This window comes from Apteryx rowi, unplaced genomic scaffold, assembly GCF_003343035.1.
Source record: "Apteryx rowi isolate R43461 unplaced genomic scaffold, aptRow1 scaffold_116, whole genome shotgun sequence".
Taxonomy (NCBI): Eukaryota; Metazoa; Chordata; class Aves; order Apterygiformes; family Apterygidae; genus Apteryx; species Apteryx rowi.
Genome location: NW_020447375.1, coordinates 745,707 through 765,150, shown reverse-complemented (window position 1 = coordinate 765,150; position 19,444 = coordinate 745,707). Strand labels below are relative to the sequence as shown.

General features: G+C 42.6%; 1 protein-coding gene across 1 annotated transcript in view; it reads right to left on the bottom strand.

Moving 5' to 3' along the window:
- Nucleotides 1–19,444, bottom strand: part of PRKG1 (protein kinase cGMP-dependent 1) — a 433,746-nt gene that overhangs the window by 296,532 nt on the left and 117,770 nt on the right. Inside the window, 1 exon segment of the mRNA XM_026081056.1 lies at nt 4,564–4,677. Within this exon segment, the coding sequence (XP_025936841.1) occupies nt 4,564–4,677 (114 nt within the window).

Here is a 19,444-nt window from a genome sequence, read left to right as displayed (position 1 = left end):
GAAGAAGACAGAAGAAGACAGAAGAAGACAGAAGAAGACAGAAGAAGACAGAAGAAGACAGAAGAAGACAGAAGAAGACAGAAGAAGACAGAAGAGGCAAATTCAAACTCATCCAAGCTTGGCAACGCCACCGCCCAACTACTTCCTTAAACATGCTGCAGGGTAGTGACTTTTGCACAATTAGCTGTGCCGACGGGCATAGCAGCTTAGCGACTCTCGTGCTAGCGTTTGAGGAGACACTCTTAGTTTTAACAAGAAAAGAAAGACCTATATAAGTTGCAATTTAACAGCTTCAGTTTGTGCTTTCTTTTTTCCACTCGTGTTATTTCCCTGGAAACATGGACTGGCGTCTTGTGCATAACTCCACTGAGGCTGGCGGCATTTTATCGAGGCTTTTTTTGCCAGGTTTTATATTCAAATTCTGCTGCCGAGGGAATTAAATTTTGGAATCCATTCCTTTCGCAAAATTACAGCGTTCCCCTAAACTGCTTGCAATAATAATACTCAATGATATTCATCAGGTTATTCTTTACAAGCACTGAGAACCACTGCACATTAGTAATGACGTGCAGGATGAATTTTCATTTACTAAACGCATCTTCTGGGCTATCAAATGCTGAATTAAAAAGCTGTATATACACAGCTTGAATTCTCTGCGGAGGGTCTCTTTTTCTTTTTCTTCTTTTTTTTTTCCTGACTTACCAGATAGTCCCCTATACCACTAACGCTACATTAACACCAATACAAAATCACTGCCAAGTTTTTATGCATCTTTTTGCTTCCTTCAGGTTCTTGCAATAACACGCTTGAAAATCCTGTTTGCTGGGCAAGAAGCAGGACAAAATGCTTTCCTTACTTAGGTCTCTCAGCGTACGGGAAAGATTCACGCTAGCTTTTAGCCTAGTACTGACCTGCATGTGTGGCAGGGAGAAAATAGCCAGCCTGAACAGAAGTATACATATATAAAAAAAAACCCTAAATCCAGTATATTTTTAGTTCTCGGATCACACTCTGAGCCAACAATGTGATTTCTGAGTGATCTGAAACCCGAGTTTACAGCTTTTACTATTTTAAGGCACTAAACTTGTTTCCTCAAAGAGAAGACAACAGCAATTTGGGATATGCGGGTAAGCAGACATATCTGGAGAATACTGCTCTCCCAGAGGATTAAAGGCAGCGTTTTAGCTGTGCAATAATTCATCTTTAATAAGAAATAAGTGAAGTCACYTTCTACCTTATTCTAAGACACTGAATAAAATTATTTGTTGGAATCAGGGCATAAAAAGTCTGCGATTCTCCTCCAAGCTGTGAGCAGCCTCAGATTTTCCCATATGGCCATCTGCAAGCCCTGGATCAACTACAGATACAGGGAAAAATCCAGCTGCTGATTTGCACTTAGCAGTATGTGTAATGGAAGCGGATGTGTGAGCAACAGCAGAAAGCCGTGGCAAGGACTTACTTGGAGCGAGAGAGTGAAAAAGCTTCATCTGGGGGAAAATGGAAAAAAAAAAAAGCTTTCTTGCAGTAACATTTAGAAATGGAAAGCAAAAGCTTCAAAATTTGCAACCAATAATTAGGCGTCAAAAACGTTTTAGTAGCTGTCTTAAATATGAAGCCACCCTTCATGAGATGTGGCCCTACCTTCCTCACCAAGATCAAGGGGAACCTTTAGGTATCTGGCGGTGGTTTCTTCTCGGACCCTTGGACCCCTCCTGCTTTTACATAAGACCGTAATAATAGAGGCTGCAAAAATATTGTAATAATTCTCTCAGAAGAGGCTTCCAGAAGACCTGTGTTGTCTCTCATTAAAAGAGGTCAAAATGAACCAAAAAGGAGTCAGACAAGAATAATTAAAATTCAAACTCTCTTAAATTACTTTTAAAAGACAAAGTACTTTCTAAAATGATTTATCTTCCTAAATTTAGTCTGCTACAGAGAGAGCAACAGCTGAAGAGCCAGCGTAGACGAATGCTGTAACACTAAAAAATTCATTATTTACAAAGCCAAAGCAAGAGTACACACGCAGCAAAGCAATGTCAATGCGGCTGACACATCGGCATGGCCCAAAGGTGCCGTCGAGCTTCACAGTATCGTAACGCATCCTTCCATCAGTCTTTGGTGACACCTCATTTTTTAAAAAGAAATACTTAAAGTCCTGGTAATGAAGTACTGGCGGGCAAATTCCGACACTCTAAAGGTGGTGGAAATCCATCTCCTGAAAATTGGGAAGTCCTGCCTTAAAGTGTTTCTGTAAATGACAGTCRGGTGATGCCCCTTGATGCATCCTTCGCCTCCAGCATTAAGGTCGACTGGGTGTCTATTTTCATTACAATTATCAGTTGTTTACCTCTCCCAAAATAAACCTTGTAATGAACTCTCATTTCTCTTCCTAGGACTCCAGCATCTCCCCTCTTCCCCTTCTCCTTTCCYGCTTCCTTTAACTGTATCATAATATGAACTTGAGGCTCATGTGAATTCATCACCACCACCAATCCTCCAAAATTTTACTCAGAAACACAGGYTATACCTCTACAGGGATACGGGCAGGATGGAGTAAATCAATACCTACTTCCCGTTCGCAGCCTTGAGTCCCCAGCAGACTAACTGGAGGGGACATCAAGTGTCTCGTAAAAGAGCAGTCCAATACACCGTGGCGGAAGCAGTCCTGAGGTCTCTGGTGCTGTGGCCCTGCACACAGGCTCTCCTCRGTGGGGCTACGCATGACCTGTGCAACGTGCACATTTGCCACACCTAACTAAAACTGCAGTGTCTGGGATTACGGATTACTCCGAAATATAAGCTGAGCTGTCRATGAACTGCCTATGGGTTAGCCAGGGGCTAACCTGCATTAAACAGCGCTTTTAAAGAGACAAAGTTTACACCGGTGAAAACAGAGTCCCTCAGTCAAGTTCTTTAGGATTATGGAGAACTGCATGTTCTTTGCAAGAACATCTCATTATCTCTTCCTGTCTTGACATTTCTGCCTATTTCTCCTCTTACTTCTATTTTTTTAATTGGATATTTTTAAAAGACTTTTTCTTCCAAACAGGGACTTGTGCCTCATTTTGAGAGTACTTTTGCGTCTCTGTATTATTCTCATCATCTATCCCATCCGCTTCCTTCCAACTCCTCCACTACAGTGTCTTCAAACCACGGAAGTATTTATCATCTCCCATAAAACCTCTCTGCTTAAGATGTCACTGGGAGCTCTTGACCTCAAGGTCAAGAACTGTGATACCATGCCTCCCGATTCTCAACTTTTTAGAAGCTGAATTTAAATGAAAATATATTTCTGTTGTATGCAGTAATGCGACTTCCCTCTACATACTGTGTAACCCGTGCTTTTGCTCACAACATTCATAGAAGACAGTAGTTACAGAAGTGCCAAAGACTTTTAGCCATCCATTTTTTTTCCCCCGATTCTGCCCATTTAGTCGGTTTAGGGGGGGGAAACAGACTGACTGGTCCTGAAAAAATACAKAAGAGTTCTTCTTAGAGGGTCAACTCACAAGGACCAGATATTCTTCAGCAACATACTCGTCTGGATCATATACCCGTCACGGYGCAGGGAAAACTTCTACCCACCCAGACCATTTCTGATCCAGCCCTACGGATGGCCTGAGAGCATGCAGCAGATTAGGAGTGCAACACGGAAACTGAAGGCAAATTCAGCCACGCTTCAACCTTCCATGGAAAACTATACCAGTTTCCAAAATCTGTGGCCAGGCTGTATAGCTCCCTTACATTGCCCTCCCAGCCTGGATCCACAGGTGGCAAATTCTTGACAATTTGTAATGCTTATGGACATCCAACACGCTTGAGATGTTCGAAACTGCTACTAGTCCCCGTTTCACTTAAGGAGAACTGAGRCATCAGAAGTCCAATAGAGATGTTCRCAGAACCTAACTTAACCAGGGAAACCCATCACCAAAGACAGACCCAGTCYCCTCTAGAGAAAGGTATTTTAGGGCAGATGCCTTAGGGCAGATGCCTCAGGTATTTTAGGGCAAAGCCTCAGTCTCTCTCCTTTTTTACTGATGACAGGGTTAATGAGCTTCCCCAGGCTAACGTTGGTAGACATTCTCTCTTTTCYTGGAAGAAGCTGCTTGGGACCCAGAAAAAGTCTATGGCAGGGCAAGGAATCAAACCGAAGTCTTCCAAGTTGAAAAAACAAGAGCCCRAAGGGATGAGCTCTCTTCACTCTTATTTCATTGTGCGTGAAAAACGTTCCTCCAACCGTTTCTGGGAGATTAAGCTCTTCCAGGGGAAAGCAGTATTGAGGGCTAYTGACAGCAGAAAATTAACTGAAACAAAACATCTTCAAGCCGGGAGAGTGAAGAGCAGCTCTGCCAAGATCCAAAAAATGAAATACATTTCTAAGTACCAACCCTCAGTTCAACACCACCATAGMCTGGCTTTGGAAAAACGGGAGCAGATGAATAAAGCTGAAGTATTTTAATATAGTTTCATATATGCACATTGATGCAGCACGCTACCTAGAAATAAGGAGCCTAATATTAAAATCCTAAGGAATTCAGTCTGTAAGTTCAAAAAYAAACTTACTTTTGACAGTTGCTGTYCGGGTGCAGTTGTAGAGGATGGCCAACTCCCCAAATACTTTGCCAGGTCCCATGGTGCACAGCTTCACACCTTCTTTTGTCACTTCAACCTTCCCATCTGCGAGAAAAAAAAAAAGAAAAACACCATTTTAAATAGGAAATTTTGCTCAGACCCRTTCTATAATTTAGTGCCTCTATTAAACTATGACTAAAAATACCAGAGTCCTACAACTTGAAGACAAATTAAAGAAACACATCATGAAARGGAGGACCATATACACTCAGAAAAAGCTTAAAAAACAACTCTTGCCTATATATGCTTTCAGTTCTTGAATTTTCTTAGCCGCGTATCAGTATAGAGTCCAAAAGCGGTGCACTAAGCTCAGTGTGAACTTTGTTTCACATATTACACTTCCAGGCGAAATTTTCTCCAACTTTTGTACTAAAACCAAGAAGATCTAGGTCTTTAACACCACGCAGGAAAACCACGGGGTAATTTTGCTCATTTTCGCGGAGGAACTAATCCCTGAGAACACTCATCCATGAATAACGCAGCCACTATCAAAAGGAAAATTACTTAAGTCGCATCTTGCCATACCTTTTCTTTTTGAACATCTCACCTTACCGGAGCAAGCCTGTTTTATCTGCTTACCAATACARCGCAGAGAAGAGCCATATAAAGGGTATTTAAAAGCAAAGGTTGAACGGAAAGAAAGCAGCTCCGGGCCAATTTATGCTTTTCAAAGGACATCAGATGAAAGAGGGCCAGGAGAGGGAAACGAAATGCAAACAGCCCCATCGCCTACTCTGCGCACAGGCAAGTGGCAACACGAAAAAGGAGCGCAGTAGAGGCGCCAGGGGAACGCAAGGTTATTATGCCTGTAGCCACCGTTTAGGATGTCACAAAACAGGACGAGAAAGGAAATTCTAAATATTCTCAGCCACTAAAAAGCTGCTCCTGTCCCCAAACTGGGGAGCAGGTAATTAAGGGGTCCTGCTAATGCTCAGTGCTATGTCATCCCCTAAAACTTAGGGATTACTGGCTTGTCCTCTAGGGACAGTGCTCTGCAAGAGCGAGCACAACATCTGACTGGTTCTTCTCAGCCTTAAGACCACCTAAACAATTAGAAAAAGCAAACTTGGAGAGCACTAAAAAAGCTTAATACACAATACCTCCACCAGGCACCTAAATAAGAGACGTCAAACGGGACAGAAACACTCAAATATTTTCATAAAGAACGAGGGCAAYGTGGAGTTGAGGGGAACAGAAGAACGTATTGCATTAAGGTAGACTAAACTTCTACACATTAATCATCCACTCCAGAGGTTTTGCAAAGATTGTATCAAAACCAGAGGAATGCAGAGGCAGCATATTAAATCAGGGATGAATAAAAACYATTACAAGTAGCTAGTGCTTCCAAACGTCCTCCGACTTGCAGGAAAGCATCGATAAATCCTGTACACCRCGGCACCCCGAYGCCAAAAATTGCATTCAAGCAGAGCCACCGGGAGGTTTTGCTTTTYGCACGCCGCCGAGAGACTCCCGAAYCCAGTTATTCACTAAGGGGAAGGCAAGAAGTGCGGAAAAGTGGCCYGGTGCCAGGCTGCGCAGCCGGCGTTACGTCGGAAGAGAGAAATTGAAACCCCCTAAYGCAGCCAAGACAGAAAAAGCTTGCACAGATGCTTCGTATATACAGCATTTTATTTATAGAAAAGCAGTGAATAGGCAAAAGCAGATTTTTCTCGCGCAAACTCCTCGCCGCGCCACGGGAGAGATGCCAGGGAGGGTAGCCGCAGTGGAATAAATCCATGGAATAAATCCATGTGGAATACATCCAAATGGAATAAATCCCTTTCTTAACATTATTAGGGTGCAGCAAAATCATATGCCCATAGGTGKGCAAAATGACATTTTCCTTTGGCTTCCAAAGGTTTCCATCAGATTTAGTATTAATATTAGTTACYGATAATGCACTGTTAGCACCTAGTACTAAATACCCACGAAGAAAACATTCACCAATATTCCTATGGCAAAGTGATAGCCAAAATCCTGGAATATGGAATACAATACTTAGGGCCCAAAGAGAAAAAAAATAAAATAAAAATTTAATTCTCAGGCTATTGATCATTATCAATATCACTAGCTTCAAAAGGATTCTGCTCCTAGTAACTTTTAAAATGAAGTCAGCAGATAATCTATTATTTTTGCTGGGTTAAATTCATTTATTGTGGTATCAATCTAATATAAAGCACAAAAACCCCAGATATTTATCTCAAGAACCAGCAAAAGTAACCACTAATGCTGCTTCACAYGCTTTACAGACTCCTGGAGAATTTTGGAGATTTTTTTGTTTCTAATCGCTTGCAGAGTTTCCCGCGGAGCTCAAGGGGGGATATTTCTGCAGCAAGCAGACAGATTGGCAAGGTGAATGCGTTTTCCTCACATCCAGCTCACGGGATCACAACTGGTTTCCACCCAAAACCTGTGCAAAAACGYACAGATGGCATTATTTGAAAGCCTGGGCGGTTCTGTCACGCCGCTCCAGACGTCATCCCGTTGCTTCCCACAGCAACTCATGCTCACCATTCATCTTCATAAGAAAGCTGCATGCCTTCCCGTGTCCCATTAGTTTTCCTGGGAAGATTTAAGAATAAGGAGCCAGATTCTGATTTTATTCATAGCTGAGGGTCTCTTTCAGCATTAAAAAAAAAAAATTGCATGGCGCACTCACATTCACAATTAGAAAGTCAAGGCTTCGTTATCCATGGGTGCTATCCAAGGGTTGAGGCAAGCTGGGGATGGAAATCACCGAGAAAGGGCTGCCTTAGGCTTCGAAAGAGCTCCCAAGAGCAATATATAGAAATAATAGCTCAGCTCCTATTGCTATTACTGTTATTACTATTGCTATTACTGTTGCAACTGCAACAGTGGTGAAGGTAGGCCCTCTCCTCGAGCTGGCTGGTGGATCTCCATACCCCTCTTCATGGTACATACACACTCATAACCTCCATATAGTTTTTTATGTTTATAAAATTGAGCTATTACTGCCATATCTTGATGGCAAGTGCTGCCCGGTTATTGCAAAGATCTGTGGAAGCAAGATCTACTGCCTGAAAAGAGCAGGCATGATGTTGCCCAACTGATTTTGAGGGACCCCTGCTACCATCTTCACAGTCCTGTTACTGCATCAGCCATTTCCACCAATATGCAAGCAGCAGATTGGTGCTGAAGATAAAATGCTAATTAAAAAAGAGCAATGGAAAAGATTTCCCATTTTGGATTCAGCCAAAACCACGTCCGATCACACTCAAGAAAGCAAAAACAAAATCAAGGCAAACTAACCAGTTTTGCTTACAGAAAAGAGGATGTGCTTCAAAAAAGTCAGAAGTTATTTTGGTTTGTATGTATTTGTAAAATCCACGTTGACTTTCAAGCAGAAGCTGTAGAGCTTGGGGGAAAATCAYAAGCTTTAGAGAACCCTTGGGTAGGCAAGAATTGCTCAAATTCAATATACTTCCAGTTTCATGGCAAAACTGAAAAGCCATTAGCATTAAGTGAAAGATAAGGATGGAAAATTCCCATGAAATCAAGTGATGTGGAGTTGGGACATTAGTCCGCAAACAGAAAATTAGCATTTGTTTTGATGAATTCAGAATTTAAATACCTATTTTCTACACGGAAAGTGCTCAAAGGCCACGATTTGACGTGTTCACTAATAGCGATTCTTAGTTGAGCAGTTACTTTTTATAATCAATGATTTAAATGCTCCTTTAACATTTACATTCAAACTACTCTTAGGCCTAATAAAAACGTTTAAAGAAAATCCTGCAGGGACGATATACAAAACTGTGGAAAACATTTTCCACGGGGAAAAAAACCCCACAAAACTGATTCTTYCAGAAGTATAATACAACGCAATGCACATATCTCATTTCCCAATACACAGCCAAAATCTGTTTTTTTGAAAGGTAACAAATATGAATTTCATACGCAGCAATTTAAAAGCTTCTTCTACCAGTTATGCTAATGAAATGCTGTTTTGATTTCAGCGCCCGCTCCTTATTTTGCAAATTTAAATATAATGTCGCTACACGCAGATGAAATAGCTATCATAAACGCCGCCGTGTTTTTACTGCAAACAATCAGAAAGAAGGCAATAACGTGAAGAGGACAGAAATTAGGTGTTTCAGGAAAGCCTCCATAAATCAGCAACCGGAGAACAGCGCAGTCAGAACGTGAAACGAGCCCGAGTTATTTCCTCTCGCTAGAAATTAAGCATCTCAGCATTTTGGAGGCGTTTATCCCATGAACCAAAGCTTGGCCACAGTCCAGTTATAAGAGGAAGGCTGGACTCCAAAGATGGAGGTATTTGATCTCCGATACTACAGCAAGTGAGGAGATATGGCCGGGTCGTTTCTCTTCTAGCATGGTAGGGTAATAACTGTGCTGTTTAATTACTATTTATTATACTGGAGAAAGTATTCCATTTACGCGCTGCCTAATTAAAGCCGCCGGAACATTAAACACCTAACGATAAACTCCCCAAGACCGGGAGCCATGCAAAATATTTTATCTCCCATGCAAATAAAAGAGTATATAGCACAGTAATACTGATCAACTGACAGAGATGAAGACAAATTTGCAGCTTCCCTACTCTTCTCCATTCCCGTGTGGACAAAACACGCACCAATATCATCGGACCGATACGTCATTGCATTCACCGCTCTGCAAGGACCGAAACGGGCCCTGGCCGTATCACATCCACCTCTTCACATAGGCTTTCAGCAAAGCCAAGTTTCACGAATCGGTTCTCTAACTCAAAGCGCGTCACCGATTTAGTTTTCTCACGGTAAATGCAAAAAGGCGAATAGCACGAGGATGCAAAACAGAAGGAAACTCTACAAGCCAGGAGGCTGCTTCCTGCAAAAATAACTGCCAGAAATCAGTTCCCGTGTGCGTAACTCGAAATATTTGGTTTCTGGCTTATGCTCATACGTTCCCATTCAGCCTGAGGCTCTTTGCTTCTTTTCCAGGCTGGGTTATTTAAAACATCCCCACCTTTGGCAAAACAAATTTTTATGTAGAAAGCTTTGCGCCGTCATTCCTCGTCTTCAGAGACTCAGCAGCCTCTTTTGTCCTTGTTCATTTTTTTCCATCAATCCTCTCGGATAATGAGAGCTCAAGCCTTATCCTTATTCCTTCACATAGATTTTTAGGCGAAAGCCGTTCACCTAGGTGTACAGTCAATCCAGGAAAAAATAAAGAAAAAAGAAAAAAAACCTCAGTATTGCAAAACAGCTTGCCTTCCTTCCCTTTCATTTTTTGGGTTGGTTCAAACCCAGACTGATGATAGCTTGCGTTACGCATGGGGTTGTGCCCAACAAGCTGCTGCATGCCCCAATTGCAGCGTTTGCAGAGTGTCAAATTTCCCAGTGATAAATATTAACAATTAAAGTAAATCCAAAAGGGTTCTTTCTGTTGTTTTTTTTGTTTTGTTTTTTTAGTACTTCTTAAAATAGGCTTGCATTGAGTTGCTCTTGGCTTTTCTTGGCAAAAATGAGAATACTGTCCACAGTTCCCACGGTTCACCTCGAGGCTGCAAGTCAGGAGATGACGCGATCCCTGGAAATACTGCATATGTGGAAAAGGCTCTTCAGGATGGGACGTTAAATATGGGTCACTGTAATCATGCAAAGGTAAAAATACGGGACAAATGAAGGAAAAGCAGGCTCCGCTTTGACTGCACATCCAGAAGCCTCCATGCGCTTGCCCTGTCTAATGATAAAGCTCACAGGCTATTTTTGTTTTGATGAGAACATTTGGTTCTTTGTCACATCGAGTCTGTCCCAATTAAACATTAAATAACATCTTTGGCAGCACTGCCTCCGTGTTCCTCAAATAAATCCAACCATAAACCAAATTGCACTAATACGGCGCTCTCAATTAGTAAGATAACTTTTATTTTTCCCCCCCCTTCCAATAATTAAATGGTCATTTTCTTCTGCACCCGGCAAGAGAAAACAGATTAACTTGAAGAATTTGTCAGCCAGCACGTAATTTATGTAATGGGCAAAATCCTTGTGTGTATTACCGGCTCCCACTTTCTCGGCCCATCTTAGAGGCATGGCTGGAAAGTCAAGTCAAAGAAAAACCGAAATGATTTACAACCACAAACCCGTCCCCCACTTTCTTAAAGATCTAGGACTATCTAGGAGGACGTCTAAGAGCCGAGAGATGCACCATTCTATACAGCAGCATGTTTTACTCGCATACGCTTTTGTGTATCRTCCTGTAAATCCATTAATGTTAGTAATATGCCAGCGACATTTCTAGCTTCTTTATTTTTCCTCCCGGGTATAAACGGGAATTGCCTGGGAGGCTTAGTTCTCTTCTGTATTTTCCAATGTATATCCTGATAATGCCTACAAGATATGGAGGAGAGTCATCAGCTTTATCAATATTTAAGCTACTGGTCTGCTTTTAGCTCCAAAAAATTATGGTTAGCTCTCCCACGGGGGCTTAATTGTTTATGACACCTATGTGTAAGTTAAAAAAAACAAAAAACACTACATTGCAGAAATTAGGAACATAACAAAACAGAGGTCCTGGGTTCAATATCCGCTCCTCACCACACAACATATACTTTATGGCACAGCCTTCAGCGCCCACTGTAGACTGTCCAACATGCAAGACTCAATTTTTTATTCTTATTAATTATGATGATGATTTTAAGCAATGCTTATCACTCTATAGCCCTTTGCATATTCAAAGCTCCAACATCACCGGCTTCAAGCATAGCTTTCAGATGCTCGAAACCCAGACTTTGCAAAAAAAATAATGCATGGGCAGGTCAGGGAAAGAAGAGAAAAAAGAACAGGGTCAAGAAATGTGCATCCCCAATTACTTTACAGTGATGCCATTAATATTGCAAAGCCAACAGTTATCAAGCGACAAAAAGGACCGTGCAGCAATGCTTGGCCTTTTGCAACCCGCGCCGCAAAAGCAGCTGCTCCGACCCCCAAGTGGGAATGGCAGCTTTAGATATGCTTATCCCTCACCCCAATTTGGAGAGGTTTTGAACTGTGTAAGGAGGAGGGGGAAAAAAAAACAACAACAAAAAAAGAAAGAGCATGTTTTGCCAAATTTTAAGTCATGCTCCAAAACATGGCAGCATTAAGCATCAAGTAAAGCGTTGCTAGAGTGTGCTGAATATGGAGAAAATTTTTTTTTTTCCTTAGGTATCTCCCTGGAAAAAAGGCTAAACCACTTCTGATGGTGTTTTTCCAAGACGATTCTGCTTTAAAGCTGGCATCGGCACCAGAAGTTTAAAGCTCAGCCTCTTAAAGCTTTGCAAACTATGGGGAACTAAAACCAGCGCTTTTTGGTGGTCAGCACGGGTCAGCCTTAAGGATCTGCAGCGCTATTAGTCTCATCTATAACATACTTCTAAAAAGTACGTATTCACACTTATTTAGCCTTTTATAAACCAGGGGCGCAGTCAGATTTGACCCACCAGTGGTCCAGCCTCCCCCAAGACTGCACGTCGTCTAGGATGACTCTTTTGGGGCGCTGGAGAAGAGGTAACTGTTGGGCTCCCTGGCCCTATATAAATGTTATTTTGGAGGATTTGCAGCACCCAGATTTATTTGGGAGGATTAAGCAGATAGGACGGAGCAGCCACTTCGACAGCAGCGGGGACCCGTCCAAAGAGATGTCCCAAAATGGCCAATACCTAGCAAACTGGTGCTGCTCCACCTCGCTCATTGGTTAGGACTCGCCAGCAACGTGGCGGGAGTTTCGCTGCGCCTTTTCGCAAAGGATATGTTACGATTATTTCTTATTGCTTTCTTCCACAAGAACGATAGAAATAATCATAATTAAATGGTGGTTTCCAAAGCCAAAGGACATTTGGTGAGTCTCGGGCAGCCTGAAGTGCTGTAGCACATCGGGAGTACGTTCCTGCAAGGCCGACCGTGGAGATCGCTACCGTTTTCTCACCGGCCTTGAAGCAGTAAATCAGCATTGTGCAGTGTCAGCCTGGAAGCGGCGAACAGCAGTGACGCTCCTTGGGTTTAAACCGAGACTTACTGTTGAGAAAGGGTTACAGGAGACACGAGCAGGTCTGCATGCAAGCTTCTATATCGCGGAAACGTTTTTAAAACYGGAGATGGGAAATAAAGGCGGCGAACGCCGAAAGCCGTGAAAAGCAGCCTAAGGGCAGAAAGATGCTTGGAGGACTGAGCGCATCTGAAAAAAAAGGATAAAGAAACTTCCTCTGGGCTTTAAAAGCAAGAATTAAACCCTAGGCGAGAGGAAGGAAGGTTAAGCAAAGCATAAAGAGCCCGAGCTGTACCCAGTGACGCAAAACAAGCCGCTAGAGAAAAGCCCGTCTTAAAAATCGGGGGTCAGTCGGCCGTAACGAGGACTCGAGGAGGCATTTACCTGCTGAGCGGCCAGCGGGGAAAAAAAATGGAAAAAACTGGAATTCAAGTCAAGGGGGAATTTCGTCTTGCGTACGATATTCCTGGAAGTTATTCGGATGGTTTAAAAAAATAAAATAAAATAAATACACTGCCAAAAAAAGGAAGAAATAAGAATCAGCACAGATAAATGTTCATCTAAGACGTATCTCTGATAGGAATAGGAGAGAAGCGTTAACGGAGTGTGTGCTGTGGTCGCACAGGTGCCTCGCAAGGCCACAAGCCTCTTTGCTTTGACGTTATTCGTCAGCAAACCCTCCTCGTCCCCGAGAGCCCCGTGCAAGAGCAGAACGGATCAGACGCCTTATCGCTCACAGGATTGGCTGCAGGAGACCAAAAACAGCCCCCRTCCCATTTTTTCAAACCTCCGTACGAAATAAAGGCGGGAAGCGGGCCGAAGCTAGCTCGCCCCGCGAAAATATATGCGCCGCGCGAGCAATTTGTTCATGTATTAATTTATTTATTTAGCCTTGCACGCAGCAGACTCGTGCAGCGCGGGAAGGCGCTGCGAGCCAGCTCACGCTCGGATTTTGGCGCTTCCCCATCGGGGTATTTGGGGATCCCTCCGGATCCAAGGATGCTCGACTATTTCTCTCCGCAATCCTTGCTTTTCCGAAGCGCGCGTTGGCTTCAGTAAATAGGCCACAGCAGCCCCTCGGGCAACCCGAAGGTGGAGTGGGAAGTGCGAACAGGGCTCCATCTGTATTTTGAAGCTCTCGGAGAAATGACACGCCGCCTTCCAAAATAGGACAAACCCGGGGTTTTCTGCTTTAGAGAAGAGGGGAGGAATGGAAAAGCGGCAGGGCTGGGATTTGGGATCCAGCGGTGGCTTGGAGGACGCAGGGGACAACTGGGCAGAGCTCGTCCCGGGGCCACCGTGGTGGCACGAAGCTCGTGACCGTCTCTGAACTTCCCCGACTCCGTTCTCCAAAAACGGAGCAGCAGACGAGCAAACTTTACACTTATCTTCAGGGTTTCCATAACAACCCTTTTGTTCCTGACGTATTTTAGGAGCCGAAAAACCCTGACTTCCTTTTTTTTTTTCCCTTTTTTAAAGCCTTCCAAGACGCTCGGGTAACTTCGTTTCTCTTAAAATACTGAAACATTTTCTTTGCAGTTCAATAAGGGATAAGATGTATTTTGTTCACCTGCCCTAACCGAGCTGTAGGATTATGCAATCCAAATTTATTTTCTAGTTACAGTGCTCCTCCCTTGCTCTTTAGAGCTGTCTTTCATTTCCTGGCTCTTCAAAATATTTTGGAAGTATTTCAAAATGTTACATAAAAAAAAAAAATAGAAACCTAAGCCTATAAAACACTGGAACTGACCAGTCAACTTTAATTAACTCTTTTAATTAAAATGAAAGCCACATTTGGTATGTGACAGTGGGACACACAATCACTGCAATCTCTTATTAAACAGAACAAAACCAGAGGTTGAAGTCCCCTTGAAGAGCCAAAGCATTCCTCTCTTTTCACTCGCAATAATCACATGCTAAAAAGGCAACAGTAAAGCAACAGATATAATTTTAAGAAAAGAATTAGAAACGGGCATTTCATAAAGAAGTGGAAGATCCACCAAAAATAATTAAAAAAGCTAAGTTGATGAAAATGGACGTACAGATAATATTATGCACACTATTACATATATGCAATGTATATTCTAAAAATTATTCAGCGCCGTATATATAATTCAGCTGCCTGCCAACCAACTATAGCTCTTATTGGAAATTACACTTTGTAAAGAAAACGTTATTCAAGGGAAATCCTGCAGTAGGAGCACTTCCAGCCACTGATACTGGTGGACACGTTAGGGGGCTAAAACACACCTTCGACAAGTGAGAAGGTCCACTGGGCTCCAAGGTACCTTGACATCAGCCAGGGATCATATATGCTGTGGTCAATTCTGGCCAGGGAGTTAGGAAAATAAAAAATGTCCCCAAGTTGCAAGTTTTGGGGGCCTAACTGATGGAGGTAGCTGAAGGATGCAAAGCGTCCAAACGTCTAGGCTCCATATAAAGACACAGAACAGAGGACTCAGGTCCGTTTCCAACAGAGAAGATGCACTTCCTCTGCGGTTAGAGAAGACCGAGTGTGAATCGGTCCAAAAATAGAAGACTTGAACCAGTAGTTTCACAGCAGAGATCCTGCAAAAGCTAGGAGGAGACCAGCGCTTCGAAATCGTCACCTCTTTCTGACAGTACTGCAACAGCGCTTTCTAAGCTCAGCTTTAGCCAGTAAAATGGTCTTGCATCATTAAAAATTTTGACCGTACTGCTTCACTACCTCTCTCAGCTACTTTGTATGGATGTGAAATAATGCAAAGAGGAGAACTGGGTGGAACAGCTATCTGTGGGAAACCTGGAGACGAAGGTATGTTTGGGTCCTTCAAACCCTCGCTTGGCCAAGGAGAGAGATGGAGCCAACCTGGAGCATCTGCCTTCGCCTCTGTAGCTCCCTAGTGGTTTGGTGATCACTGGTGGTAAATAACAGTAAGGTCTCCAGTCTGAGAGTGTAATGTTTGTGCAGCCTCCAGCCTTGGAAGTTTTCAAAAACCAACTGGATAAACCCTGAGCAACTTGGTCTGACCTTAGAGCTGGCCCTGCTTTGAGCAGGAGGTTGGGCTACAGATCTCCTGAGGTCCCTTCTGACTTGAATAATCTTAGTCTTACGTTCTTCCTTTATCTATTGAAAGAAGAAGAGCAAAAAATCTCTCTTTATAGTTCAACACCCTCTGTACAACTATATTATTACTATTAATAACCAAATTWTCACATCTGAGGGAAAAATATATATATATTTCTGCTATTTTCATTGCTACTGTCTTTGCAGTGTGGCTAAGGGCACCTTACCCACACAATGCTCAGAAGCCACCTAACAGCAATTCTATATCTGCAACTATAGATTTCACGTGCACAAAACACAACTCCTCTTTGGGTGACTTGGAAATGCAATATTGCTTTTGTGCTAGCATTACAGTTATGTCCCCGTCCAGTTTCAAACTGAGACCCTACTAGTATCTCCCTTGGAAAACTCTTCCTCTTCTTCTCAGTGCAAATCAATTCAACCTCGTGGACGGGTGGAAAAAGAGAAAATAAGAGCAGAGCACTTTACAGAGCATTTTACATTTTACCTGCTCCAGTCCTGCACAAAACTAACAGTTTTCCTTCTCGGGTTAGGTAGGGGCCTAAAAAAAAGGCAAAGTGCCAGCACCTGCTCAAGGTCTCACACAGTTATCTCCTCTGTTTTTCTTCTGAAAAGAATATATATATATACGCACACACACACAGACCCTATACATATATATACATATACATAGAGAATAATATATATATACACACACACACACCCCGTCTAGAGAATAAACCACATGAGTGAGGAGAGATGGGCCTTCAGTGCGCAACTTCACATGAAGTAAATCTCACAAAGCTTTCACACCCTTATTGACCAAAATTATCTGTAGTAGTCACTGCTGCAAGAAAAGACTAGTTCTGCTGTCGCACTGGCTTTCTCTCCCCAATTTACCGTGTTTTACTGATAAATACCTGGGACAAGAGATTGAACTACGCAGACTTAATGGGCCTGGCAACTGGAAGCAAAGCTTGGACCACATCCTGAGTCAYGAGCAAAATTCTCACTTGGATGAAGCAGAAAAAGGTCTCAAGTAAATCATGGTTTTCAGCTGACATCTGCAATAAGCCCAGGCTTCTGAGATGAATAGAACCAGTGGCATTTTGTTGTTTTCCATTTCTTGCCCAGCACAGGAATTTTTTGAATAGCTGGTCAATAAATTACTTGGTAGTGCTTTCAACAGCAAAGTGCTATTGATAAAATAGGTACCTGCAAATCTTACAAGTTTTTCAGGCAAAAAATGAACAATTTMTTTTGAAAACAAATATTTTTCAATTTAAACTAATTCTCGACCAAGAGATGTATTGCTCTATTCCCAACCAGCTTAAAAACAAAATGAAGCACTTTAATCAGGTATCTTAAGTTTCTGAACTGCTTGGGTCAACAGAATTGGGTCATRTCTCATTTTGGCCTGTTCGCACCCKTTCCTAATAATCAGATGCACGCTCAACTTTCTCCATTGTCTCGTTTGGGTCAAAAGAGTTGGGTCGTATCTCATTTTAGCTGGTTCGCACCCCTTCCTAATAATCAGATACATACTCAACTTTCTCCACAGTCGTGGAAAACCAAAACACTACTTTGTGGCAAAACCCTCGAGAAAAGGATATCCGGTGGTTAATGCAGTAGACTAATCTCTTCTCATTTGCCAGATTGCAATGGGCTGCCGTTGCAATGTACTCCTACCAAGCAGGCTAGATCCTTGCAGGTAACATCATGGGACTTCTCCTTAAGCCGCATTAGCGCTAGCCTCCAGGAGAGGTGTACAGCACTAATTTCATTCAAGCCCTATGCACCAGGCTTCCCTATCAGGGAAAAGAGCGAGTACAGTAATGAATGGAGCTGTTTTAAATCTTGGCAGGTGAGAATATCCTTGTTGCACCTCCAGCTGGTATTAAATCACTTTACAGAAAAGAGTAAAATGATCTAGAGACTCTCCACTGATCTGGGGAAGAAACAGCCACCGCAAACAAAATAATTGGATTCTCTAAATGGAGCAAGGCTAGCAGGAGGGAAGAGCTGCAGCCAAGGAAGAGGCTATCGTTGGCAATGCAACGCCGGGAAATACGCAATCGGAGCAAATCACCAAGGGACAGGGCAGCGGAGTTTCTCTGCTAGGAGCCAGAACACCTCGCAGTTCTGCAAACAGGGAAAGAAATGAGCAGCGCGGGGACTAGGGAGCTCCTTGCCTTCCACCATCTGTATCACAACCACATGGGGAGATGAATGCCACTTTTCAGGCTGTTATTTACTTTAATGTTGCACTGAAATGACTCCTAACACTGATTTAACACCTTAAAAGCATCCTGTGCACGAAGCAAGAACAGTTTGCAACCTTTGCTGTTAGGGAGAGAGGGGAAAAGAGCATCACTGTCTCAGCACAAATTTTGTGGGGGAAAAAAAAAAGCCAAGTGTGTCAAAAAACATCCAGAGCAATCAAGAAGAGAACCAAGAATATGAAAAACTGTCAATAGCAACCAAACCACCAACTCCTCGGAGACTCACACATGCCTGGAGCCTTTAGATTTCAAAAGAGCTTGTGGAGGACACACACCTAATAGCTTGCATTTGTTTAACGGATTTTGCTTTTGTATTGTCCAGCACTGCTTCCAAAATTTACTAGCGGTTCATCCAGCAAATGAACATCCCTCCTGAACCTGCATGACTGTTTTGTGCTTGTCAGCCGACAGGCAGTTTCCTTCTCCATGATACAAGCACAAGTCTAAAAATCAGCGTGCCCTGAGCAACGGGGAAAAGATATAGGTTATATTAAAGTCACCCAGGATGCCTTCCTCCAGAAGGCAGCTGACACCCAAAAAACAGGGGGGAAAAAGGCTGTTTTGGAGAACCTAAGGAAGTTAATAATTTGGAAGAGCAAAAAAAAAAATACATGGGCTATGAACTTTAATAGGTCATTTGGTTTAAAGAATAAAAAGCAGGAAGAAAGAGTGAGAAACTGAATATCTGAAATACAGTCGTTATCCTGAGACAAAGAAGAGGTGAATTTATCATCCAGGTCCTACTCGCACCCCTGAAGTTATCTCGGCTCATGCGGTGGCTGAGGACTTCTGAGCCACACCAAGAGGCTGGAAGAAGGTGGCTCTTCTGGAGTAGCTCTGCAGTTCCCACTACATTGCGACCACCTAGGAAGTGTGGATATATAAAAACCATGCCGTACATTGAGCTGAGGATTCAGGCTAACAGCATTTTGAGGACAGAAATCCTAGAAGCTGGAGGTTGGATTAATAGGGGCTGCTCGTGCTGTATAAACATTATCCTAACGTTCCTTCTCCTATGTAGAGAGATAACCTAAAAGGGCTRTGAGGATGAGCAGAAAATATTTTTATATAATGCTGAGTACCATCCACTTGAAATATCAATAATAATTATTTATAAAAGGCAGATACGAAGCTTTCTGGGAGATCACTGTCTAGAGAAAAATATTACCTTGTGGGACAAGCTTTTTTTTTAAAACCCAAGTTGACAAATGGGAAAATTAAAAGACAAGAAACACCTTGTAGTATAGAGGGATGTAATTTTTCAGTCAAATGTATTTGAAGTTGCTTCTGAAAACAGGAGCGAATTGTGTTTTAATTAGTTTTGCATGCATAAAGCATASGCTGAACTTTCAAACTGCGAAGCCTCAGCACTCTGCAGCTGCAATACTTCAAGTTAATCCAATAGCTGTACTTTAAAAACCTGAAACGCGTACTTTTGTTAGCTGCTACTTTGTGTTTGCAAATCAGCATGTTGACTCGGCTCAGTCAAATGTGATTT